Here is a 25,638-nt window from a genome sequence, read left to right on the forward strand (position 1 = left end):
CTCCCCTTCCCTCCTCTCCCCCTCCCTCCCCTCCCCCTCCCCCCTCCTCCTTTCCTCCCTCCCCTCCTCCCTCTCCCCTCCCCCTCCCCCCTCCCCGCCCCCTCTGGGTGGAGAGGGTGGGCCAGTGCCGCTTGTTGTCCCACTCGGGCCACCCCCATTTCTGTGTGAGCCATTTCCGACCACCTGCTGTGAGGGAAGCCTGACACAGAAAGCTCTGACCGCCTCCCTGGGGACCTCCTCAGGCAGGGGCTGTCCTCAGGCTGGCCTGGGTGTCCTGGTGTGGCTCACGGGGTGGGCATCCCCATCAGAGGTGCTGCTGGGCCTCAGCTGGGTCCTCCCCCTGCTTCCCCCCCCCCCCCCCCCCCCCCCCCGCTTATCCTCCTCCTTTCCCTCCCCCTTCAGCCCCCTCCTCTCCTCACAAGGGCACAAAGGCTTTAGCTCCTCCCCGTGTGGACACAGAGGCTCGGTCAGGGCTCAGCAGACAGGCGTCTGACCTCCCTGCAAGAACGAGTAGGGGTCTGATGGGGCAGGGGTGGTGGGCACAGGCAAGAAGCTGCTTCCTCCCTCCCACCCCCGCCCCCAGGGGCCTTGCACCTGGAGTTATTTTACCTGAGTCTTACTGGGACCCAGGACTATGGCCACCAGAGGTCCCAGCAGCAACCACAGGTCACGGGGCATCAGCCTGAGGCAGCTCGAGGGACGCCAGCCCCTGGCAGAGGGCCTGTGTCTCCTTTCCACTGCCACGTTTGGGGCAGCAGCTGCTCAGGGCACAGCTGTCTGTTGTCTGGCCCAGGGGGGCAGGAGGGGGCCGGGCCACCTCTCTGACGTGAGACCCCTGGGCTTCACCATCCAAGAGGCAGGAGCAGCAGGGACACCCCCAGGCCCCACCCACTCCTGTTGCCCTGGGTGCTGAGCTGCTTCTGCCTGGGGTGTCGCAGGGCCCTCAGGGGCCTGGCAACCCCCCAGGCCAGAGGGCAGCCCTGGGTCCTGAGTGTCCCCTTTGAGGCCTGCAGGGGACTGTCCGGCCAGTGGGGCCTGTGGCCCCGTGGAATCACTTCTCTGAACTGGCCTTACTCCCGCCTGTAGCCCAGCTTCCTGCCTGTGCCCACCACCCCTGCCCCAACAGACCCCTACCCGTTCTTGCAGGGAGGTCAGACACCCGTCTGCGGAGCCCTGACCGAGCCTCTGTGTCTACACGGGGCGGGCTAAAGCCGAGCTGGGGCCAAGCAGGACGTGGCTGGAAGCCGGCCAGGTGGCCGGTAGGTATCCACCCAGGCTGCTGCCTCAGCCCCCTGGGGCCACTGAGGCTAGCCTGCCTCCACTCCCGCCGCCTCCGTCTCCCCTCCTTGGGCCTCACCCCTTGGGCCACTCCGCAGGCCCCGGGCTGGGATGCTGGCAGGAGGGCAGGAGAGCCCTGGCTGGGGCAACAGCCCAGGGAGAGAGCTGGCCTCTCACTGCTCCGGAGGCGGCTTCTGGCCCATCTGGCGCTCAGGAGGAGAAAGGGGGGGGGGGGAGGGGACCAGGAATCAGGGACACGGGACCTGTTTGGGGTCATTCTCAGGCAGTGGGCACCTCCCAGAGCTGCTGCCGCCCACCTGCCAGGACAGCAGCACCGGGCCCTGACACGACCGAGCCCCAGTCGGGCCATCCAGGGCCTGGGAGCGGCTCAGCAGGCCTTGGAGAAGGGGCGCAGCCTGGCTCCTCCCCCGCTGCTTCCTCCCTCTCCCTCGGGAGTGCCTGGGGTCCCTCCATGGCCAAGACCCCTGACCACATTGCCGGTCACCCCACCCAGGCCAGGCACAGCTGAGCTGGCCTTCCCGGCAACCCCCGCACACAGGGGTCTCCCTCGCTGGGGCCAGCTGAGCCCACGCCATCCTCCTCCCAGCTCAGCCCTGCGTTGACTGTCACCCGTCCAGGAGCGGGGGGTGGGCGGCTCTGAGGCCGAGGTGGGGCAGGGCCCCGACGATTTCGTGCCGAGGCTGCGTCAGTGCCTGGGCGGTGGAGCTGCCAGGATGGGCTCCCTGAGCTGTTTCCCCCGTGTCTGGCCCATGCGGGGCTCACTTCCGGGCACCAGCCCCGCATCGGAGGACAGACGGGCCGTCTAGCCCCTGTCATCGGCTGCGTGACAGTGAGCTCCGAGCAGGGACTTGAACCCAGGTCTCCTGTGCTACTGCCCAGCTGGTGGACTTCCCGACTTAGTGGCACTGAGTGGCCTTGAGGGGGTACTTGGGGTCAGAGGATGAAGGTGGTGCAGGAGCCCCAAGCCCTGGGGCAGGGACAAGGGGCAGCTTCTCTGGCCTGGGAGACCCAGGCCCAGCCTAGGCAGACAGTGGAGCCAGCTCCCCTCCTGGGTGCCCACGTGCCCCACGGGCTGCTCCTGGACTGGAGAGGGGCCCCCGAGTTCCTCAGGGACAGGAATATCCCCCCGACTCTGCACCCATGCCCAGCGACCCCAGCTGCCCGGGATCTGCTGTCCTGCGGCTGGTGAGTGTGGCCAGTGTCCCTCTGGCGTCCCCAGGCCTGGGCGCCCGCCCTACCCCTTGATTGGTAAAGACTGCCCCAAATCTCCTGGACCACAGCCTCCTTTGAGGGAGCCATCCGCTGCTGGGTGCCCCGGGGTGGCCGGTCCCCCCCGAATAGCAGCCTCTCTTCCCCACGTGATGAGAGCGGCTGGCCAGCTGGGCAGGGAGGACGCTGCCGAGACCCGGGGCCGCGCAGGCCTTCAGGCAACTGTGGGCGATGGGCCTTCGCAAAGCTGCCCGAGGGCGCCCTGCAGCACGGGGTCCTGGGAGCCAGCCTCCAGGGGGAGAACCTTCCAATGCTGCCCCGGGTCTACGGTCGGTTGTCCCCGCCACACCCTCCTCCGACCTGCCCTCAGCCTCCCAGCCTTTGTCTGTCTGTCTGCCTGCCCGCCCCTGCTCGGGTCGTTGAGAATGTACAGTAGCCACCTCTGAAAAGGTGAAAGACGCAGGTGCAGTTAATCATAAAAATATATTTCATTTCAACCCAACATATCTAACATATTACGTTTCACCGTGGAATCGTATGTCAGTTATTAGCACGTTTCCACACATTCTTCTCTTCAGGCTGGGCCTTTGCACGCAGAGTACGGCTCCTGTCGGCCACGTTCCAGGAGGTCGGGGGGCGGGGGCACGTGTGGCCGTGTGACCGTGTCTGGGGGGAGGGGCCTGGGAGCACAGGAAGCTCCTGCCACGTGCCCACTGGAGCCCGGGGTCATGCTCTGGGCCCTATCTGCCACGTCGGGGCCGCGGGCTCCAAGGAAGCGCTCCTGACCGCCCCTCACACACCACATCAGGGTGCCGGGGGATGCCGAGAAGTAGGACCCCCCTGGAGGTCTGCTGCCCTCCCACCCTGGACCCGGCCTTCTGCACCTCACCTGTGGGCTGACCTGGGCCCTGAGCCCTGGAAACACCCTCCGTGGGCCTCAGTTACCCTGTTTCTTTTCAGCCTGGTCTGAGAGCTGATGCCTCTGGCAGGCTCGGTGTCTTAGTCCGTTTGGGGTCTGCTGTGAGAAAACATCAACACCATAGATGGTGGCTATAAAGGGCAGAAATGTCTCTCTCACAGTTCTGGAGGCTGGAAGTCTGAGATCAGGGTGGCAGCATGGTTGGGTTCTAGTGAGGGCCCACATCCAGGTTCTGTGTCCTCACACGGTGGGACACAGCTCTGTGCCATCCCTTTTATGAGGGCACTGATCCCATTCACCAGGGCTCCACCCTGGCGACCCAATCACCTCCCAAAGGCCTCACCTCCCTAACTGGGGTTAGGCCTCAACATACGAATTTGGGGGCCACAAGCGTTCAGGTCACAGCGTCTGCGTGGCTCCCAGGTGGTCTGTAGCCACGACTCCCGGTGGGGGTAGGGCACCCCCAGGTCCAGATGCTTTCATCACAGGTACCATCTGGCGTGGGCCAGGAGCAGGGGCCCCTATGGATTCACTCACTGGCCTGTCTGCGGAAGATGGGTGACAGGTGATTTTCCTCCAGAGAAGCAAAGCAGGGAGAAAGAATTGGCGTGGGAGATCTCCTGTCACAGAGACCCGGGTCCCCCTGCAGCCCTGCATGTCACAAGCAAACACATGCACCGGAGGGAAGCTCCTTACTCTGTCCAGGCTCCTTGCCAAGCCTGCAAGACGGGCCATGAATCCTAAAGCTCTGACAGAGACGCTGCTGTCCCGGCTGCTGTCAGGGCTGGGACTCTGATTCCCAAGAGGAAGTCCGAAATGAAACAGCCTCACTAGTGAGGGGAGCCGCGGAGCAGAGGGCAGTTACCAGAAGCGGGAAAGCTTCGCTCTGAGCTCTTTTGCACCAGATGGTGTGACTCGGTGAGGGTCCCCTCCCCCGGGCAAGGCGCCCCGCTCCACCTGGTGCCAGGGTGCCCACCCAGCCAGCTTTGGTGGCCCGTCCTCCAGGGTGGGTGATACAGGGCCCCACCCCCCAAGGGCAGACGTTTTTGCCTGAGAGCCAGTTAGGACAAACTGCAAGGTCGGAAAGGGGTGCATCTTTCCCCGGGAAAATGCATGCTTGCGGAAAATAAACCATTTAACAACTTAGATTCGCTACATTCCAGAATAGAGGCGAGTCGGTGAAGGGTGGGTGCAGCTTTTTACCTGGCACCGTGGAGCCGGGCCCCAGGCTCGGGGGCTGTTGGCAGGGCCGGGTCCCGGTAGAGGAGGGTGGGCCCCACGTGGCATGGAGACCCGGGGTGACCTGTCCCCAAGGCAGGGGGAGCTGGGGCCTCTCCCCTTGGGCCTCTGGAGCGGGGCCCTCCCAAGGTCCCCTCGGCCTTCTTAGGTGTGGGCTGGGGACACCTGGAGCTGGGAGAGGCTGGGAGCCAGCAGAGGCTCCATGTCCCTGAATACCCTGGGGCAGCCGCTGCCCGGAAGTGGCCGCGCTTCCCATGGAGGAGGGCGCACTGGCTGGGGCCCTTCCCAGCCAGGCGCTGGGTGGGCAAGCCTGCGGGCACAGGCCTCTGGGAGGGCCCTGGCCTGCCTGCTCTCTGCCCCGGCTTGCTCCTGCCCCGAGGGTTTTTCCTTTCTGCGCTGACGCCTCAGAGATGCAGGCAGGCCTTTCTGCTCACACCCTCGAGCTCTGTGTCTGTGTGTGTCTGTGTGTATGGGTCTCTCTGTGTCTCTGTGTGTGTGTCTGTGTGTGTATGGGTCGGTGTGCTTGTGTCTGCGTCTGTGTGTATGGGTCTCTGTGTCTGTCTCTGTGTGCGTCTGTGTGTGTCTGTGTCTGTGCGTGTCTGTGTGTCTGTCTCTGTGTGTGTCTGTGTGTGTCTGGGTCTCTGTGCCTGTGTGTGTCTGTGTCTGTCTGTGTGTGTCTGTGTCTCTGTGTGTGTGTGTGTCTGTCTCTGTGTATGTCTGTGTGTGTTTGGGTCTCTGTGTCTGTGTGTGTCTGTGTGTCTGTCTCTGTGTGTCTCTGTGTCTGTCTCCGTGTGTGTCTGTGTCCGTGTGTGTGTGTCTGTATGTCTGTCTCCGTGTGTGTGTGTCTGTCTCTGGGTCTCTGTGTGTGTCTGTGTGTGTATGGATCTGTGTGTCTGTGTGCGTCTGTGTGTGTGTGTCTGTGTGTCTGTCTCTGTGTGTGTGTGTGTCTGTGTGTATCTGGGTCTCTGTGTGTCTGTGTGTGTGTGTCTGTGTGTGTCTGTCTCTGTGTGTCTCTGTGTGTGTGTCTGTGTGTCTGTCTCCGTGTGTGTGTGTCTGTCTCTGGGTCTCTGTGTGTCTGTGTGTGTCTGCGTGCGTCTGTGTCTGTGTGTCCGTGTGTCTGTCTCCGCGTGTGTGCGCACACACGTCTTGTGTTCTCTGCCCCAGAGCTGGATCCTGAGGCTCTTCCTGACCGGGGTGTCTCCCGCCAGGAGGCCGAGGCTGGAGGGGCTGCTGGCTGTGCTGGGCGGTGCTGGGCCCGGTCCTTCGAGCTTCCCTGGGGTGCTGGTCTCTCAGGCCCGCCTCCTGCCCTCCTTTCTTCCTCTCAACTTTGCCCTCCCTCCCTCCCCCTCTCCTTCCTGGCAAGCGGATCGAAATCCAAACTTGTTGTGAACTTCTCCCCTGCAGTTGTCCGCTGGCCCTTCCAAGTTAAATATTACTCACGGAGATGAGAGCCCGCTGGGCAGCGCTGGCCTGGAGGTGGACCGGTCTGGAGAAGGTGCTGGGCGGAGGGAGGCCAATGCCGGGCCTGCGGCGGCTGTGGGACTGGGGATGGGGCTGGGGTGGCAGCTGGGAGCCCCACCCTTTGAAGTGGGCTGTTCCTTAACCCCTGCGCTGTGCCCAGAACAGCGGGCAGTGGGGCCCTGGGCGGGGTGGGGAGGAGCCGCCCAGGGGCTGAGAGGGGCTTGGCCTGGGCCTGGCAAGGGTCCTCCCATTGGCCGGTGGCTCCTGCCCTGTGCCAGGCTGGGGGCGGGACTGGGAACAAATGTTCCGAGAAGTAGCCTGTGTCTTTCGAATCGATTCCCCTTCTCTCGCTCTCGGTTTTCCCAGCAGCAAAGTGGAGGCACAGGGGTGCTGGGTACAGGACGTCCCTTCCTCCTCCGCTCACCCGGCAGCCGCTCCACCCCACCTGCCAGCGATGGGCTGTGGCTCTGAGGGCCTCCCAGGCCGGCTCAGAGCAGGGTTCCCCAAACCCCCATCCCCCGGGGGCAGCAAAGCTGGGTTTGCCCACACTCCTCTCACTACCTTCCCCACCCCTCTGTGTGGACCCCAGTGGGACCCAAGCGTGCCCTCGCCTTAGGGTCTTTGCACCTTCTGTGCACGCCCCTCTGCTTGGTATCCCACCCCCCTCACCCTAGTCTTTATTTATTTATTTATTTTTGGCTGCGCCGGGTCTTAGTTGCGGCACACGTGATCTCTTTAGTTGTGGCATGCAGACTCCTAGTTGCAGCACACGGGCTCTTAGTTGCGGCACACGGACTCCTAGTTGCGGCACATGGACTCTTAGTTGCGGCGTGCACGTGGGATCTTGTTCCCCGACCAGGAATCGAACCTGGCCCCCCTGCGTTGGGAGCACAAAGCCTTACCCACTGGACCACACCCTGGTCTGTTCTTAAGAGCATATACTCCCGACTAATGTAGAACATATGGAAATTTAATTTTTCATTGTCTCCCATGAAACTGTAAGCATGAGAACAGGAATTCTTTCGTGCTTGTCACAGTTTGGCCCTTGATAAACCTGGTGGAAGAAATCAATTTCACAGTCACGCCTAGCATGGGATCTCACCCATAGGCACTCACTGCCCCTCAAGGCCTGAGCCCCCGGCCTGCGCCTGGGTCCTAGCCTGGGCAGGATGCGGTCTGGCTGACCAGAGCTCAGACCAGGGCCCCCTGTGCGGGGGTCCAAAGGGTGCAAAGAAAAGGGCGGGGCAGTGGCTGTCCCAGGAGTCTGAGCCTTACATCAAAGCCCCGAGGGAGGGAGTTCCCTGGTGGCCTCGTGGTGAGGATTGCGGCTTTCACCGCTGTGGCCTGGGTTCAATCCCTGATCTGGGATCCGAGATCCCAGAAACCACGCAGCACGGCCAAAAAAAATTAAAATAAAATAAAATATTAAAAAAAAAAATCCAAGGGAGAAGGGTGGAAGGACAGAGGCACACAGAGTCCCGCCCGGGTACCTGCGGTAACGGTGGGGCGGCCACCTGACCTGTTCTGGGGCCACAGGTCTTCCATCCTTCACCTTCACGCCCCTCAGTGTGAAGCCTGCCCCCCGCCCCTCACTGTCCCACAGCTCCCAGACTCTGTGTCTCTGGTCCAGATGGAGCTTGTTGGGGTAGGTGCTTAACTGGGCAGGCCGCGTGTGCATCCCTGCCGGAGCCACCTCCACTCAGGGCCCGGGTCTGCTCCGGCCCGGGCCCTCTCCCTCGGGGCCTCCTCCAGGCCTGAGGACACAGCCTTAGGGTGGGGAGGCTCCTGGGGGAGCAGGGGAAAGGCCCACCCGTGGCCCCCAGGAAAGTGCTCTGCACAGCTTTTCGTGAACATGTCTGTGTGGGGCTCTGGAGACGGGGCCGCCCACCGGCCTGCCTCCTGTCCAGACCTGTGAGTGTGCCTGCCTGTGTCAGCCGGAGGCGAGTTGGGACTTCGTACCTGAGATGCAGCCAGGAGGGCAGGAATGTGAGCCTTGAAGCCGCCTCCCCGCGATGTTGTTTCTGGGAGCAGGGGCGGCAGCTGACGAGCTACCGAAGTGTCTTCTTTGCCCTTCCGGGTGCTGGCGGCGCAGAGCGTGGCCCCAACTCTCGGCCTGGCCCGCGCCAGCGGCCCTGACCCCCCACGACACCCCCGCAGCCCTGCCTGCTCCCCTTCTCCTTGGCCCCAGACCCAGTGTCTGCTTTCTGGCTGGGGCTGGGGTTCATACCGTCCGTCCCAGGCCCGTCCCAGGGGAGGCACAGGCCCTGCTTAGGGGAGGGGACCCCGGCATCCCACCAGGCAAAGGTAGCCTCCGCAGGCCCAGGGGCTGGGGGCCTGGCTCTTTGGGACTCCTCCGCTGGAGGAAGAACTCCGTCTTCTGGCCGTGGCAGGGACGCGGGGCTCTCCGCGCCGAACTCGCCCGTCCTGCGAGGCCCTGCCAAGACTTCTCAGCCGTTTCGGCAAGCGTCTGGGTCCACGACAAAGCAAGTGCCCAGGAGTGGTGTGGACCTGCAGTCCTGAGTGTCCCCACCCTCGGTCTGGGCTGAGGGCAACCCTCAGGCTGGGGCATTGAAGGGACAGCTGGGTAAAGTGTAGCCCAGATAGAGACACAGCCTGGTGACCAACTGCAGGACACCTCAGCCCAGCAGGAGGGACCAAGGCCCCCCAGTCCTGCAGCCAGACCAGGACCAAGGTGTGGAGCCTGAGGCCCGTGGACCACACAGCCGGGAGGGCAGTAGCCCCGGGGCCGGGCAGTGTGACAGCCTCACCCAGGGGACCGACACCCACGGGCAGCTAGCACTTAAGAGACCAGGCCACAGGGCCTCCAGCGCTCCTGCTGCCTGCACGGCCCCTGCACGGTCACCACAGGGGCCACACAGGGGCCACCGGGGCCGAGGCAGCTCCCACAGGGCAGCGGCGTGGCAGGGAGCCCGGGGCGGAGGGGCCCGGGGAAGGGCCTGGCCGGCGGGCAGCAGGCACGGGGAGGCGTGGGGGCCCACGGGGGCTCAGGCGGGCGGCCCCGCGTGGCGGCAGCGGCGGGAGGCCTGGGCGGCAGGAAAGGGAAAGGTGACGTCATTGCCGCCTGGAATCTGCTGTTTGGAGGCGTCGCCATGGAGACCGGAAGGCTCAGGGTGGGTAAAAATAGCAAACCCAAGAGGGTGTAAGTTCCAAGAACGCGAGTCTCTGAAAAGAAAGGAAAACACGGTCTCGTTCGTTCTCCGTTTCTCGAGGAGGACAGAGGCCGGGGGCTGGGAGCCGGGGGAGGGGCCGCGGGGCTTCCGGCTTGGCCGCCACCCGCCGGCCCGCGGTCCCCAGGGTCCCTTCTGCCCGCCCGCCGGGAGCTTTGTCCCCAGGCAGGGCGTGGTGCATGCCGGACTCCCGGCGGGGGCGTCTGGAGTCCGCTTCCTCCGGGCGGGGCTGGCGGGAGGCGGCGCTGGGGCCACTTTCCCCCGAGGCGGGGCCCGAGCGCGGGCCACCGAGCGGCCTCGAGGGGCGGACAGCTCAGGGCCCCAAGCTTGGCCGCCGGGCCCAGAGGAGCGGGAAAGGGGCATCCCGTGGGAGAAGCTCGCGATGGGCCTGGCCCCGCCGGCCCCACGGCCGCCCCTCCCGGAGCTTCCTTCCAGGCAACGAGGGGGTCTGTCTTGCTCCTCTCCAGGCCAGGAGCCGGCTCGGCCCTCTGAAATGCCCAGCACACGCTGTCTGGACACCCCTTCAGCTGTGTCCTCTGGGGGCCCACTGCGTCCGCGTGGTACCGGGCCACAGAAATGAGGCAGGAGGTCTGAGGTCCCGGGCCCTTCTGCCCCTGGGAGGACCCCTGCAGCCTCAAGGGGCTCCTGGGCTGGTGCCCCCCTCTGGAAAGCAGGGCTGTCCTGCTGGGGCCTCCAGTGGCACTTCGCCAGGCATCCTCTGTCCTGACCTAAAGGAAATGCTGCAGCTCCTCCGGAGACACAAGTCCTGGCTGACATGTTGCTGGGATCGGGGCCCACGGATGACCCAGGTGCCCCAGACCCAGAGGGAGGCAAGCCCATCCCCATCCGTGGGACAGTGACTGGTGATGGCAGAACCCTCCTGCCCTGGGGAAATCCCTTCCTTCCTCCCCCTCACGCCTGAGGCTGGGGGTGGGGCTGCGTCTCTGCCCACAGCCCTCCCAGGGAATCTGGAAGGAGCTGCCCTCTCTTCTCTCCCACCCTTGTTCTGCGGGGTGGGGGGAGCCCCCTCCCCACGCAGGGTCGGGGGGGGGGCGCCCTGGGAGCCTGGGGGTTTTGCCTCTCATGCCCAGATGCCCTTGGCTGGTGATGGCTGATGGTTGGAGAGGGAAGGGGGGAATGGAGCCCCGTGTAGGGGGAGCTCAGTCCCCCAAGAAATAGCTCAGATGCCTTATGTAATGAGTGCGCTCACTGCAGCGCCCGCCAGGAGTGACGGCAGGAGGGCGGGAGGGGCCTGCTCTGGAGGAGCGTGGCTCCGATGTTTTACGAGGAGAGAGGGGCCCAGGGCCTGTGCAGCAGGAGGGGACTGCAGAGGCTGGGGCTGGGGTCTCCTGGGGCGGCAGGGGCCAAGGAGGGAGCAGGGCCCGGGTGCCGTGGACGGGCCTGGGGTCCGGAGGCCGAGACCCACCCTACTCCTCCTGAGCCCCCAAGTCTCTCTGGGAAGCCGCATGGGGGGCCTTGGAGGGGTGGGCACCAGCTGCCCTCTGTCCTCCTTCCCTCTCCCCTTCCCGTGACGTTCACCCGGGGCGGACACTGCTCTGAGGACGGCCTCACCATCCTTTCTTCCCTGCCGGAGGCCTGGGCCGCCGCCCCTTCGTGCCCCCTCCCCTCTGGGGTGTGCAGCGACCCCCGACCTCCTGTGCGACAGGCCGAAAGCCCAGAGCCAGCCCAGCTATCCTCTGTCTCCTGGAGATGCAGCCTCAGGCCCAGAGAGGGGAAGGGGCTCAGGGCGGCTGCAGCGGCCGTGTGTGGTGCCCCTCGGCCATAGGAGCGGCTCCCACGGCACCCGGCCCGGGGATACCTTCCCCTGCGCAGGTGGCTGGGCCCGGCGTGAGGTGCCTCGTGTCAAGAGACCTCCCTCAGACCGTCCACCAAGATTTACTGAGAGTCTGCCCACCACTCACTGCCTGGGGTCCCTGATGGGGAAGCCACAGGTCCCAGGCAAAAGGAGGCAGACCCCAGGGCCTGGGCAGGGGCTCAGGGCGGGGCAGACCCTGCTCCTAGAGAGTGTGTTTGGGGAGGCCGTGGGCCCAGAACAGGGGGATGGGGCCTGTCCTGGTGCTGTAGGGGCAAACATCCCCGGTGGGGCAGAGCAGGACGTGGGGGTCCCTCTGGATCTCAGGGTCACCGGGCTGCTGGGAGGTCGAGTGGGCGTGTTCCAAAGGCAGGCTCCCTTGTTGCTCCACCTCTCCACTGAGGTCTCTGGGGTCTGGCCCTGAGAGCCCTCACCTGTTCCCGGCCCCCCACCCCGACGGCTCATCACAGCCACCTGCCCACACCCTGCTGCGGGTGGCTGGGTCTCACCCGGGCTCCCACATCCTTACCGCACGGCGCACTGGGCAGGTCCCGGGCCACCCCGGCCTTGGTGTGCCCTGCTGTGACACGGGATGGTGACCCCGTGCCCTCAGAGCCACCTGTGCACGTGAGTGGGTCTCATGGGCCCTGGGCCCCGAAGAGGTCCTACTGTCATCACCGGCAGCTTGGGCCCCTGGAGGATGTCTTTGGAAGGTACTGGTGGGAGCTTCCTGCAGGCGAGGACCTGCCTTTCTGCCCCCATCCTGTCCCTTGTGCCCAGCTGGCGCCTCTCAGCAGCGTCTGCTGGGCAAGGGCACATTAGGGGGTCCCCGAAGGGGCCCAGCTCCCCCTCACACCCGGCTCGGCAGCCCCGCCCCTCGTCCCGGGGCCCAGGGCCACCCTATGATCGGTGGGTTGTGGCCAGCAAGGGGCACGTTCTGTCCGGAGCAGCACAGGACGCTTCGGGGCCAGGGTCCTGCGGGGGCGGGGGCGGGTCGCAGGGCAGGTGCCCACAGCATGCCCTCCAGGCTGAGGACGTGTCCCCAGAGGCAGGAGCTTGGAGCCCGGGCAGGGGGGGGCGGCTGGCGGTGGCGGCAGCCTGCGAGTCCCTCCCTCATTCCTGCTCTTTCTTCCTGCTGCTTCTGGACCTCCAGGGCTTATGCTGAGTAGGGCCGGGCGGGGTCTCCTTCCCCCCAGGGGCAGGGGCTCCAGGGCCAGCCTTGTCTCCCCGGCATAGACGTGGGCCTGAGCAACCGCCTGGCTCCTGGGACTGCCCACTGCCCTGCTCGGGCCCCCAGAGGCCAGGCGGCCTCAATGTTGCCCCACAGGGCTTCGTCCACGGCTGAGGCTGGGCCTGCTGTGTCGGGGCGGCAGGGGTCTGGCAGTGCCTCGGGGCCATGGGGTGGGCATCTGGGTGGCTCTGGTTGGCACAGGAAAGGGGCCCGCTCTTCCCTTCCCTCCAGGAAGACAAGGGCAGCTCCTGGACAGAGCCAGGACTTTGGGGCTGCTGCCCGCAGTGGGAGATGGGCAGGACTTGGGGGCCCTGGGTGAGGCAGCCAGCCCGCCCTCATGGCCAGTGGCGACTCCCACGCACCATGGCCAGGTCCTCTGCTCAGCTCCCCAAGCGCCAGCTCAGCTGACCCCCACGAGGCAGGTCTGGGCTGAGTGCTGGGTGCAGGAGCCACGTGTGACCCGGCCCAGGCCTTGGTCCCCAACCACCTCAGGGGAGGCGCACACACACCCTTGGCCCCTGGATGAGTAGTCCTTATATGGGCCACGAGGCTGACCCCACAGAAGGTTCCATGAAGGAAGGGGGTCCCTCCCAGACAGAATGGTCCAGGGGAAACAACAGGGAAGGTCAACAAGACTGAAGCAGATTCTTTGGAAAACTAGAAAATGCAGGTCAGCACGAGGAAGAAATTAAAAATATTTGTAGTTCCCTCGCTTGGCAAAAACCACTTTCTTGTCTCTGACGTAGAAACTGGAGACCATAAATGTCAGCACCACACTGGCTGTGCCGATGATTGACGGCGCTCCGTCATCATTCAATTGAAAACTTTTTGGGGGCTTCCCTGGTGGCGCAGTGGTGGAGAGTCCGCCTGCCGATGCAGGGGACGCGGGTTCGTGCCCTGGTCCGGGAAGATCCCACATGCCGCAGGGCGGCTGGGCCCGTGAGCCGTGGCCGCTGAGCCTGCGCGTCCGGAGCCTGTGCTCTGCGACGGGAGAGGCCACAGCAGTGAGAAGCCCATGTACCGGAAAAAAAAAAAAAAAAAAAAAAAAAAAACAACTTCTTGGGACTTCCCTGGCAGTCCAGCCATTAAGACTCTGCACTTCCACTGCAGGGCCACGGGTTCGATCCCTGGTCCGGGAACTAAGATCCCACATGCCATGCAGTGCGGCAAAATAAACTTTTCGTGATTCCCATTTTATTCCTTCTTTAACTGATGACTTATTCAAAGTGTGTTCTTTAATGTCCCAAACTGTGGCATTTGGGGGGGGGGGGCGGAATGTGAATTCATCTTTCTGTTGCTCCTTATTTTTAGTTTAGAGTTATGATTCGTTCGTTTTAATTCTTACCAAAGAAAGATACATAGATGAAAGAAACGAAAAGAACCCAAAGGGTTAAGACTCTTTGGACAAGTCTGGTGGTCACTAAGCCACCTCCGTCCGCCCCCGGGTCCAGTGGCCTGGCCTCGGCCTCTCCCAATTCTTTCAGCCGTTTCTTGTCTCACCTTTCTCCATTTTTCTAAATTGTGTTCTCTTGCCGCTTCTCTCTTCGCTTACGGGTTTTGGACATTGTGAGATGGAGTAGCAATGGCCCAGCACCTCTGCCCTCACCTGACTTTCTCTTTTCTCTTCCTAAATGACCTGAGTTGTTGTTTACACTATTATAACTATGTCAACACTGTTCACTGCTAAGTCAAGTGGTGAACTCTGCTTAGGTTTTCTCTTTGTCTTTCCTGGAGTTAATATTTGCTTTGCTTTCTTTTTCATCTGCTGAGTTTGTTCCTATAGCTAATGTCTCCTACCTCATCCAGGAGGCTCTCCAGTTTTGAATCTAGTCAGATACATCCTATATTCCATCAGATCCTCGTTTCCCTGTCACCCTCTGCCCTCTTGTCCTATCCTGGGCTGGTTGCTTTCTGGGCTCCTCCTCCAGGCTGGTGGGCAGAGTCTCTACGTCCCCTCCATGGACCAGACATCCCCTTCTCAGCCTGTATGGTCATGGTGGAAGCCTGGCTCCAGCTCCCGTTTGAGAAATGGCCTGTGGCCTCAACTCCTTCCCACCGTGGCCTTAACTCCCTGACCTTAGTGGCGTGAGGCCAACTCCAAGCCCCGTGTAGGCTGCTTGGTCTCCACCCTGCTCACCCCTGGGCCTTGCCTTCCGCCTTGTCTCCAGCTCTGCGGAGCTCCCTCCCTTCTGAATTTTCACATTTGTACATTTAAAGAGCGACCTGTATTCCCTGGCTTGTGACCGTGTTGGACCAGGAAGCGGGTCCAGCTCCTCCGCCATCTTGGCCGGAGTCGCAGCAGACACTCGTGGGGTTCTGCTTGTACCCCCCAGGCCTGACCTGCCTTGCCCAGCGGTAGGGCTTTCAGCGGCCCCAGGCTGGAGCCCGCTCCGCTAGGCAGCTCAGGCTCACGAGGCTGCACAAAGAATCCATGCCTCCTCCCCGTGACATTCTTAAAAATAAACTTTGTGTTTTCTAACAATCTCAAGCTTACAGAGAAGTTAGAAGTTGCAAGAATGGTACAGGAACACCACCCCTCACGCCCCACAAACCATTTGAGAGTGAATTGCTGACGTGGGGCTCTATCCCTCACACCCCACAGCGCCAAGTCCCAGGTAGGGCTGCTGCCCTCTGAGCCTCAGGCCACGTCCGAGGCTTTCTGGTCCCTCCAGTAACATCGTTTCTAGTAACGAGATCCAGCCAGGGACCACATGTTGCCCTGAGCCGTCGTATCTTTCGTCTCCATCAGTCCGGAATATTCCTCAGCCTTTCCCTGACTGTCACGAGCCTGACACCTTCGAAGGTTCCAGGCCCGTCTTTCTGTACAAAGTCCCTCTGTGTGGGTGTCGGAGGTCTCGTCACGGTCAGGTGCAGGTTATACCTCTTTGGCAGGAGAGTCACAGAAGTGAGCAAGCATCCCACCCTGTCAGGTGGTGCAGGGTTACGATTGATCTGATGACCGCTGGTGTCCACGGATGGCTCGGTTTGGGTGGTACTTGACAGGGTCCCCCGGGAACTCACTGTTCTTCCTTTCACAGTTGACGGGAGCCTTGTGGGGAAGAGCTGTAAAACCATGCAAATAGCCCATTTCTCATCAAACTTTCAAGTTACAAATACATTTTATTTTAATAAATATTTAAATACGCATGGCCCTGTGGTCTAATACTTTACTTCACGGTTATAATCCACGGCCATCACGATGGTCTCCGACTTGCCATTGGGGGCCCTTCGAGCCAGCTACGCGGCCTTTCAGTGAGTCCCTGTTATGCTCTGGGCTCTCCTACTTCCCCACACAGTAAGATGTTCCAGACTCGTCCTGTACTCTCTCTGCCCAAGCCCTACGACTAGCCATTTCTCCAAAGGACCCTGCTTCCTTTTAGTGGAAGATGGCATTTAGAAGCCAAGACACAGGTTCTCGGGGTGCTTGCTGCTGTTGGGGTGTCATTCCTCTAAGGGCCTCTCACTGCATTTATTTATCTCTTTCCAAACGTCTTTATTGGAGTATAATTGCTTCACGATGGTGTGTTAGTTTCTGCTTTACAACAGAGTGAATCAGCTATACGTATTCAGATATCCTCGTACCTTTCCATTTTTTAATTCCCATCTCTAACAGCGAGAGACCTGAAATGTCACCAGTAATTTGTTTCCTTATTTGCTCAATCCCATATGTAATCAATCTCCCTGCTCCAGTGGATGTCCCCTCCCCTCCTTGGGCTCTGACCTCAATCAGGACGGCCCCCGGGGATGGCTCTGCACCCCAGGATCCAGTTCCAGGAGCCTGGGGTGACAGGCTGGTAACACACTCGGGTGTCCTGGCTTCCCTCCCTCCCTCCCTTCCTCCCACCCTGATTTGTGTGTCCTGGAAACACCTCCCAAACACATATTTTCACTCAAATCTTTGTCTCGGGGTCTGCTTTTGGTGGAACTCAAAATAACATAAAAGTCTTTTCTAAATTTTTATCAAGCTCATGTTACTTGAGTAATTTTTTTTTTCAAACGTAAAGTTTTAAAACAGTATCTCAGCACTTTCCTGATGATGGTAGTTTGTGCTTGTCTGAGACCAGGTGTTTTCCTCCCATGGAGCAGGGAGGAGGGAACAGGTGGGACCAAGGAGGGCAGAGCTGTCTGTCGGGGTCACTGTCAGGACCTGCGGATCTGAGCCTCCCGGTCCGCTTGCCCAGCTGGGCCTCTGAGCTGCCCCTGAGGCCAGGGGCAGCTCGTCACTGCCAGCACCCTCTTCTCTCAGGTCTCGGGGTGCTGCTGGCTGCAAAGCCCACCCCCAGGTCCTCAATAATCTCGATCCCTTACGAGCAGTTTGCCGATCCTTGGCCTCCTTGGCCCCAGGACACGGAAGCACACGGGGCAGAATTTGGTCTCCTTCGCCACTGGTCCCAGAGCCTGGCTTGTGCCCACAGGGGTACGAGCTCCACAAATGTGTATTTATCTCGCAAGTGAACATGCACACGACCAGCTGCCCATACCCGTCAGTGCGGCAAGGGCTGGAGAGTGAGCTGGGCGGGCCTGGTGCAGCAGGTTCCTGCCCCTGCCCCCCAACGTGGCTGTGCCCGTGGCCTGGACCCTCCACCTCACAGTGTGGTGCGTGGCCTGTGGCAGGGGTCAGTGGGGGGGAGCAGGCCACTGGCCAGGGCAGCTGCTGCAGTGAGTTGAAAGGAGGAAGGCCAGACACTGGGGGCCCCCAACTGGGCTCATGGAGAAGACAGGGCCTGGCTGACTCTCTCTAGGTACAGTCGTCCTGGCCCTCGGTGGGTAGGATGGCCTCTGCTGCTCCAGAAACTCCAACGTCTTTCAGGGAAGGAGACCTCAAAGTCCACCGAGGCAGAGAAGTTTTAGCGACCAGTCCAGGCCCTCCCTGAATCTCAGGGCCCTTCACCCCTCACCTGTCCCCCACCCTACACCCACCCACTTCGGCTTCAATCTGGGTTCTGAATCTCTGGGAGTGTTGGTCCTTCCACCTGGCCCCTTCCCAAGACCCCTTCCTGGAGCCCTGCAAAGCCAGAGGACAGGGGGTGGGCGGGGTGGGGGGACACTGGGAGGCAGGCACTACCTGTCCAGGGGGCCTTAGGCTCAGGGCTCTCCCAGGAGTGCCCACTTCGCCGAACGAGGAGGAATTGTGCGTTTGGCTGGAAACCCTCCCTGGCCAGCCCTCTGGTGCTCCAACATCTCCTTTCAACTACAGGTTGCCTGACTGTATGGGAGTCAAAGCCACGTGGAAGGAACGGACTCAGGTACCACAGAAATTTTTTTGGTCCAAATGGGACCAAGAAAACAGCCTCCGAAAGCAAAGAAGTCCCTTTTTTTTGTTTTGTAAGGATCCCTTTCCTAGTTGTCCTGTGCCAGCACCCGTAGAAAAACCTCGCGTTGGGGGCACTGGAGTGAAGAGTGGAAGACACAGCCCCCAGGGCGCAGGCGAGGGTGGGAGAGGGTTCACGTCCCTGGCGGGGAGTGGTCAGGCCTTCAGACATTCGGCACTGCACCCTGAGTCTCAGGCCTCCCTTGAGATCCTGCAGCCATGCATGTGTGGGGTCATCTGCCCATCCTAGCTGCATCTCCAGACACCTGCCCGTGCCTGAGGGGCGACAGAGGCCTGCAGAGACACCGGGTCGGCCCCCCCGGGGGCCGACACAACCCTGGGGAGTGCTGGTTTGGGGCCAGTTCCAGCTTCCACTGGGGAGGCAGGAGCAATAGGTAACAAGCTGAAGGTCACACAGGCTGAAGTGGACATGGCCCTCTCGCCTCTGCCCAGCACTCTGCCCCCGCCCACGTGTCCCCCAGTGCCCAGGACAGCTTGGGTGCCCTTGTCCTGTGGAGGAAAAGATGCCACTGCCCAGCTTGGCTGGACCGTCTTTCTGCCCTTGGCTTGAGCACCACCAGAATCGTCCTACTGATCTCAAGTCCCCACCCCCAGGCCTCTGCAGGACGCTGATTCCTCTGGGGGCCGCCTGGCCGGCCTGTCCAACTTCAGGCCCTGTTCTTGTCCCACCCAGCACTTTCTGGTTTGTCTCTCCCTCGTGATAGAGCCACGACAGACAGCGGGGTCTCCCACTGGCCATGCCCTGGGTGCCCTGCAGATGTATAAATGGCTCTCTGGGCCCGGGGGCTATAGGGTAAGGGTCGTGCCAGCTTGCCGGGGGCAGGAAGGAGCCAGGTTCCTGCAGACCCACCCTGGGCCTGGGCCTGGCGGCGACCTGGATGCAAGCCCTGCCCTGGAACTGGTGGGAGGCCCAGCGGCTGGCTGTGTGTGGGGACCACCTTGCAGGGTCATGGGGTGGCCGGCCCTGCGGCCAGTCATCCCTTGGGGGTGTCGTGTCGCGCCTGCATCGCTCGGGGGTCCCCAGAACAGGCTGCATGATGCCTGTGTCCCGTGTGGGGTCTCCGAGGTGCTGCAATCCCAACGTGTGTAGTAACCCACATCGTGCTGCTCGGTGTCCCTGTCCTATGTGGGACGTGGATCGTCTGGCCCGGCGTCCCCGTTGCCTGCGTGGGGACCCCGGGGGGGAGGTGGGCGGTGGAGGGTGTGCCGCCCCGTCCCGTCCGCCACTCAGCTGCTCTGCGGTTGTAGTGGGGACCTTGTGTGGGTTTCTGGGCTCTGGCGGCGATGCGGCGGCGGGTCGGGCGCCTTCGCAGCCTCGCAGGAAGCTGCCGCCACCGGATGGGGGACCCGGGGCGCAGCCGCCGCCCCCGCCCCCGCCGAGTGGCCTTCCGGCGGGCGGGCCCGAACGGAGCCGAACGGGGCTGAGTCCCGGACGGGCGGGGCCGAGCGGAGCCGAGCGGAGCCGAGCGGAGCCGAGTAGTGGCCGGGCGTGCCCGAGCGCAGCCGAGCGGGCCCGAGTCCCGGGCCGGCGGGCGGGCCCAAGCACGGCCGAGTGCGGCGGAGCGCCGAGCGCGGGCGGGGGGAGCGCGCGTTCCTGGAAGAGCCGGACCGGGGGGCGGGCGCATTCCTGGCCGGCGCTCGGCTGAGGCGGGCGCGCGGCCCCAGACGACGCGCGGGGCGGGGCGGCGGCGCGGGGCGGGGCGGGGCGCGGGGCGGGGCGGCGGCGTGAGCTCAGCGCCCGGCGCTCAGTCCGAGCTGGAGCGAGCCGCCGGGAGGATGTACGCCGAGCCCCGCGCCGCCGCCGCCGCCGCGGTCTGAGGCCGCCCCACAGGCGCTCCGCCGTCCCGGAAGCCGCGCGCGCGCGCGCGCGAGCGGGCGGGCAGGCCGCGGAGCCGGGCGCGGGCGGCGGGGTGGGCGCGGGCCGGGCCGGGAGGCCGGCGGCGGGCGCGACGCGGCCGGCCAGCGCCGCCGGGACGAGCCGGGCGGGCGCCGCGCGGTGGGAGGAGCGGGGCGGCGGCGGCGGCGCGCCGCGCGAGGACGGCCCGGCGGGCCCCGCGCCCGCGCCCCCGCTCCTCCCGGGCCCCTCGGCCTCGGTCGCCGCGGCGATTCGCGCCTCGCGGCGCCGGCACCTGCCCGCGCGCCCCCCGCGAGCCCCGGGCCCGCGAGCGTTGGCGTTGGCGTTGGCGGCGCGCGCTGGGGCATGCCCCGCGCCTAGGGCCCGGGGGGCGCGCGGGGGGCGCGCGGGGGGCCCGGGCGGCGGCGGCGGCGGGCGCGGCGCGGGGCGCGTGGATGTGGCGCCGGGCCCGGGCGGCGGCGGGCTCCAGCGGCGGGACCCCTTCGCCCCGCCCGCCTTCCCGTTCGCTCCGCCGGGCGAGGCCGAGGCCGCGGCCGTGATCGGCCGGGAGCCGGCGGCGGGGGGAGGCCGGGGCCGGGGCCGGGGGCGCCGCCGGGGCGCGCGGGGCAGCGGCGGGGGCCGCGGGGGCCCGGGCGCGCGGGAGCGGGAGCGGCCTGGGGAGCCGGAGCGCACCATGGAGGCGGCGGCGGGTGGCCGCGGCGGCTTCCAGCCGCACCCGGGGCTGCAGAAGACGCTGGAGCAGTTCCACCTGAGCTCCATGAGCTCGCTGGGCGGCCCGGCCGCCTTCTCGGCGCGCTGGGCGCAGGAGGCCTACAAGAAGGAGAGCTCCAAGGAGGCGGGCGCGGCTGCGGTGCCGGCGCCGGTGCCCGCGGCTGCCGAGCCGCCGCCGGTGCTGCACCTGCCCGCCATCCAGCCGCCGCCGCCCGTGCTGCCCGGGCCCTTCTTCATGCCGTCCGACCGCTCCACAGAGCGCTGCGAGACCGTGCTGGAGGGCGAGACCATCTCGTGCTTCGTGGTGGGCGGCGAGAAGCGCCTCTGTCTGCCGCAGATCCTCAACTCGGTGCTGCGCGACTTCTCGCTGCAGCAGATCAACTCGGTGTGCGACGAGCTGCACATCTACTGCTCGCGCTGCACGGCCGACCAGCTGGAGATCCTCAAAGTCATGGGCATCCTGCCCTTCTCGGCGCCCTCGTGCGGGCTCATCACCAAGACGGACGCTGAGCGCCTGTGCAACGCGCTGCTGTACGGCGGCGCCTACCCGCCGCCCTGCAAGAAGGAGCTGGCGGCCAGCCTGGCGCTGGGCCTGGAGCTCAGCGAGCGCAGCGTGCGCGTGTACCACGAGTGCTTCGGCAAGTGCAAGGGGCTGCTGGTGCCCGAGCTCTACAACAGCCCGAGCGCCGCCTGCATCCAGTGCCTCGACTGCCGCCTCATGTACCCACCGCACAAGTTCGTGGTGCACTCGCACAAGGCCCTGGAGAACCGGACCTGCCACTGGGGCTTCGACTCGGCTAACTGGCGGGCCTACATCCTGCTCAGCCAGGACTACACGGGCAAGGAGGAGCAGGCGCGCCTCGGCCGCTGTCTGGACGACGTCAAGGAGAAGTTCGACTACGGCAACAAGTACAAGCGGCGGGTGCCCCGGGTGAGTGTCCCGCGCCACGGCCGGCCCGGGGAGTGAGTAGGAGGGCGGGCTGCGGAGAGGGTGGGGGTTCCTCCTGGGTCAGGGGCTCTGCCTCCCCTACACGTCTCAGGGTTTGGTTTGGTTTTAAGGAAATGTGGGGTGGCATTGGCGTCCCCGTAGATGGCCATGTATCTGGGAGGAAGGTCCTCCCGTCCGACTCCTAGGACAAGCCGCTTGCCTGGTTGGGGGCCTCGAGGGCTGGCCAGGGTGGGTGAAGCCTTCCTTCAGGCCCATAGCCGGTGCCCAGCTGGGCCGGGAGGGGCAGGCTTCAGACCTCGGACTCTTCTGCCCTGAGTCCCGGGAAGTTTGATCCCGGCCGTGTCCAGGCTGGAGCCGGGAGCCCAGGCCTTCCTGGGGCCCAAGGAGGTGTCCAGGCCGAGTTGGCGGAAGGGACCTGCCCTGGCCCTAACGCTCCCGGGCTGGCACACAGAGGGGCGCCTGCCCCTGTGTCCTAGCAGGCAGAACTTGGCCGGGCAGGGCCTGTTTGTGCCTTGAAGGTTTGGGAGACAGACACTAAACCGAAGCCAGGTGTTCGGGCCGTGGTGGCAGGGGGCCGAGACTCGGTGACTCCAGCTCTGTGTGTCTGCCCTGGCCTGCCAGGGAGTGAATCCCAGAGTCCCCCGTGCGGGGGCGAGGGCCCCTTGGCACTGGGCTCGGGGACTGGTCGGCGGGCACCCGGGGCCCCGAGTGTCAGGGTAGCCGCCGGCCTGCGATTTGTTTTGGATGTGCGCGTTTCCTTCTCTCCTTCCCTCTGAAACGCTGAAGGGCGCCGCGGGGAAGGGCCGCTGGCCTCGTCCCTGTCGTTTGCCAGACGGAGGATCTGTGTGATCCAGCCTGGCAGCTCCCGGGCCACTCGACGCCGAAGCCATTCAGTGGGGTCCACGCTAACTTTCTGTGACCTCTCCCCCATCTCCCCGCGTATTTGTAACTTTTCTTTTAAATATCCGGGCTTATTAAGTTGCACGCACAGAATGCTGCATCGGCTCAGCTATTCTTGGGAGGCCTAATTAATTCAGCTATTGCATCAAACTTTTTTTTTTCCAAATCTGTGAATAGATGCTCCCGCCCGGTTTTCTCTGGGCGCCCCTCCAGCGGAGTGTCAGAGTCTCAGGGAGCGGAGGAGGGGAGGGGAAGTGAGGGCCTGTCGCCTGCGCTCAGAGGGGGCCACCGTGTGCGTTTGTGGATTTGTGGTGTTTCTGCCCTTGGCTAGGCTGGCGCCCAGGTGGCAGCTGTCTGCAGACTATGGGGCTGGGATTGGGCGGGAGGGACAGTCTGAGTGGGCAGCGCTGGTGGGGGAGTATGCTGTTGGGAACGGCCGGCGGCAGATCCCAGCAGGCTGGCCGGGCCCTTCGTTTTAGACTGGGAGCTGGCTCTGGGTGGCGTGGTGGGCGCTCCCTGCGCACTGGGGGCCTTTCTGTTTGGGGTGCCCGCCCCCTCGACAGCCGTCGTGGCCCAAGGGAGCCCCCGTGTGCAAGGCAGTGGTGGGTTCTGGCCGACTGGGGAAGCTCGTGGTGGGTCACTTACCCCAGGGTGGAACGCAGAGGGGCTTGTCTCACAGGGTGTGTGTCTGTGTCTGTGTCCGAATCTGGGCCGTGTATGTTTGTGGCTGTCTTCCTGGGGTGGGCTCTTTGTTGCAGCTGCAGGCCCGGGCCTCAGCCCTCTTGCAGCAGGCTCTGCTCTTCTGGACATGGGTGTCCGTAGGCTCAGCTTGTGGGCCCAGGGACTGCCAGGTGAGAAGGCAGGACCGTCCCCTGAGCCACAGTCCCAGAGAAGAGGTCAGAGGGGGCTTTCGTGCCTGGTGATTTCAACAGACGGTCAGCACCACTCTGTCTCCTCCTGTGCTCCCCCCAGCGCCGCTCAGAAAGCTCATTCACCGGTTAAAACACTCTCCCCAGTGGTGACGAAGACGTGGTCGCTGTAAGTGGTTGTGGGGCCCCAGGCCGAAGTGTCAGCGCGGCCTATCCTCGCAGTGGTGGTATGGGCCGGCGGTCCGGTGTCCCTCCTTCTGGGCCTCGGCCGTGTGGCTGGCTGGCCGCTCACACGCTTCTGTGCCTTCCTGCCACTCCTGCACCTCGGGGGCCACTCCTCCCGCCGGCCTCGCCGCCTGTCCTGTTCCCGGGACTCTGCTCACTGCCTTCTCTCTGTGACTGTGCGGTTGGGAATTCTGGGGTGCGTGGTCCTTTCCAGCAGTCGCCAGCACAGCCTGTCTACATGCCAGGGACACCCCACCCGTGAGAAGGGGGGGTCTGAGCCTCAGGATCGGGGGGACCCATGGCTGCCCAGACCCTGCTTGTTCTGGAAGAAGCTGCCTGGGAAGACCCCCTCCTGGCACCCTGCCCGCCTCTGTTCACCCCTCCCCACTCCCTGCTCGACAAATTATTCACGGGTTGTGTTTTGATTTCTTCACTTTTCTCGTAGTTTATTTTAATGTTTTTGATCTCCCAAGGCTGAGGGCAGAGAGGACCAAAGAGTGTGCTGGCACCACTCTTTGTGGGGGCCTTGGGTGCCGGGGCCATGAAGTGAGCCGAAGCGTGTTCCAGGTGCTGGGGGCCTAGGGGTCGCCCGGGTCTCCTGCCAAACGGAGGCCGGTGTCCTCTGCCGTCAGCAGTGGGCAGGGGCCAGGGACTCTTGTGGGGTGCTGGTGCCCAATGGCCTTCGCTTGCCCTGCTGTGCCTGCGGCCTGACCACGGTGGGGCGGCAATCCCAGCGTGGGACCGAGTGGGGGGGGCGGGGCTCCCGCCTGAGTTGGAAATCCTTGAAGGTGGCACGTCCATGTGTGCCAGCCGGGGCCCTCCTCAGTGATGCCCCCCACGCCACGGGGGCCCCAAAGGATGTGCTCTCGGCCGTCCCACGGCTGTCGGGGCTGCCGGGGCCCCGGCTGCTGTCCTTGGTGTCCCGCGCTGGGCGGGTCAGAACGTGGAGCCCCATGGGGCTGCTCCCATGTCCTCGCCCTGTCCTTTGCTCCGTTCCTCACTAGCTGCCTGACCTTGCGCAAGTTTGCCTCAGTTTCCTCACTTGTGAAAGAGGGGGACTGTAGTAAGTAGCGGCCATTGGCAGTGTTTTTTGGGGGGTGTTTAAGTGATGAGGTCATAGGCGGGGCGAGGACGTGTCCTTTTGCTGCTGGGAATGTGTGGCGAGGAGATGGGGGCCTCAGAGCCTTCCCACGGTCCCCTCCCCTTTTCTTTTGCCCAGTCGGCTCTGTCCTTATCTGATGGCGTTTGAACCAAACCGGACTGGTGTTTTAACGGTACGGCTGCTATCGGTCATGGCGGGACGTTGGTGCTGCCAGCCTGGCTGCTGCCTGGGACGCACCCCTCGTTCCGCGGGAGGGCTCCTCGCGGCCGAGCAGGCGGTGGGGCGGGGGTGTGCTGTCTCCCCAGGCTGGAGCCTGGCCGGTCCTTGTGTGGTTAAGAAACAGGCTCCTGGGAACTGCTGTGCCTTCGGAGGGTCCCGCTTCTCAGACTGGAGACCGGGGATGGTGTAGCTCGCTGGCCTCTGTCCTTCAGACGCTGAGTCCTCGCGGGAGTCTTCTTTGTCGAATTGCCTGCACACCAGGGGCTCGTGGGCCGATGGTCGCCGTGGTGTGTGGTGTGAGCGTCCACGGTGCGGTCTGTCTAAATTCCTAGCGCTGGAGCAGTTTCCCTGCGTCACCTGATGACGGCTCTCTAGTCAGAGAGCAGTGTTTCCTCAAAGTAGAGACCCGGCCGGGCTGTTGGCGTGGAGGAGTGCTGAGTCTCTTGGTGTCTGTTGCGGACCGGCTGTGGCTGTGGTGGAGGGAGAGCTGGGCCTCTCAGCGTGTTGTGCATTCAAGCCGAAATGGCCACGGGAGGGCATGGAATCAGGAACGTGCGACACACTGGAAGGGACTCTGGCCAGCATGCCTTTCCCGGCACTCCCTCTTTCGTGGGGAGCTGTGCTCACCGGACGCCGTCAGGTTTGGCCCTAGATGTCGAGGTTTGGCTGGCCTGTTTTTTCTTTAAGATATTTATTTCTTTACCTGTGTCTCTATCTGTTTATCTATCTATCTGTTTTTCTCGGCTGTGCCGGGTCTTAGTTGCGGCATGCGTGCGGGAGCTAGTTCCCCGACCAGGGATCGAACCTGGGCCGCCTGCATTGGGAGTGGGTATCGTAGCCCCTGGGCTGCCGGGGAAGTCCCTCGGCTGTCCCTCTGTCCGCTTGTTTTGCTCGAGGTTTCCATGGGGCTCCGTGGTGATTCCCTGGCTTTGGACGCTCAGCTGAGAAGGCGGGGTGCCGTCGGGCGATGATGCGAGGCCAGGCTCCCGGACGGGCCCCGCCCCTTGTGCAGGAGGACAGGGTCTGCGGGTCGGTCTGGTCCTCAGCGCGAAGGCCCCAGAGTGAGGCCGGGGCCTTGTCAGAAGGGAACAGCAGCTTGAGGAGCCTCTGGTTGCTG

At 63.9% G+C, this 25,638-nt stretch overlaps 1 protein-coding gene and 1 long non-coding RNA gene across 2 annotated transcripts in view; one reads left to right on the plus strand and one right to left on the minus strand.

Moving 5' to 3' along the window:
* Window positions 1-2,972: 2,972 nt before the first annotated feature.
* On the minus strand, window positions 2,973-6,580 carry LOC116752806. Its single transcript, XR_004349590.1, has 3 exons — window positions 6,107-6,580; window positions 3,801-3,972; window positions 2,973-3,526 (listed from the first exon to the last, which is right to left on the minus strand). It is a non-coding gene; the product is annotated as an uncharacterized LOC116752806 (long non-coding RNA).
* Window positions 6,581-15,558: 8,978 nt separating this feature from the next.
* Window positions 15,559-25,638, plus strand: part of SKI (SKI proto-oncogene) — a 64,711-nt gene continuing 54,631 nt past the window's right edge. Inside the window, exons 1-3 of the mRNA XM_032651038.1 lie at window positions 15,559-15,611; window positions 18,515-19,260; window positions 19,441-21,188. Coding sequence (XP_032506929.1) covers window positions 15,559-15,611; window positions 18,515-19,260; window positions 19,441-21,188 — 2,547 coding nt within the window. The remainder of the gene's footprint in view (window positions 15,612-18,514; window positions 19,261-19,440; window positions 21,189-25,638) is intronic.

Source organism: Phocoena sinus, chromosome 1, assembly GCF_008692025.1.
Source record: "Phocoena sinus isolate mPhoSin1 chromosome 1, mPhoSin1.pri, whole genome shotgun sequence".
Lineage (NCBI taxonomy): Eukaryota > Metazoa > Chordata > Mammalia > Artiodactyla > Phocoenidae > Phocoena > Phocoena sinus.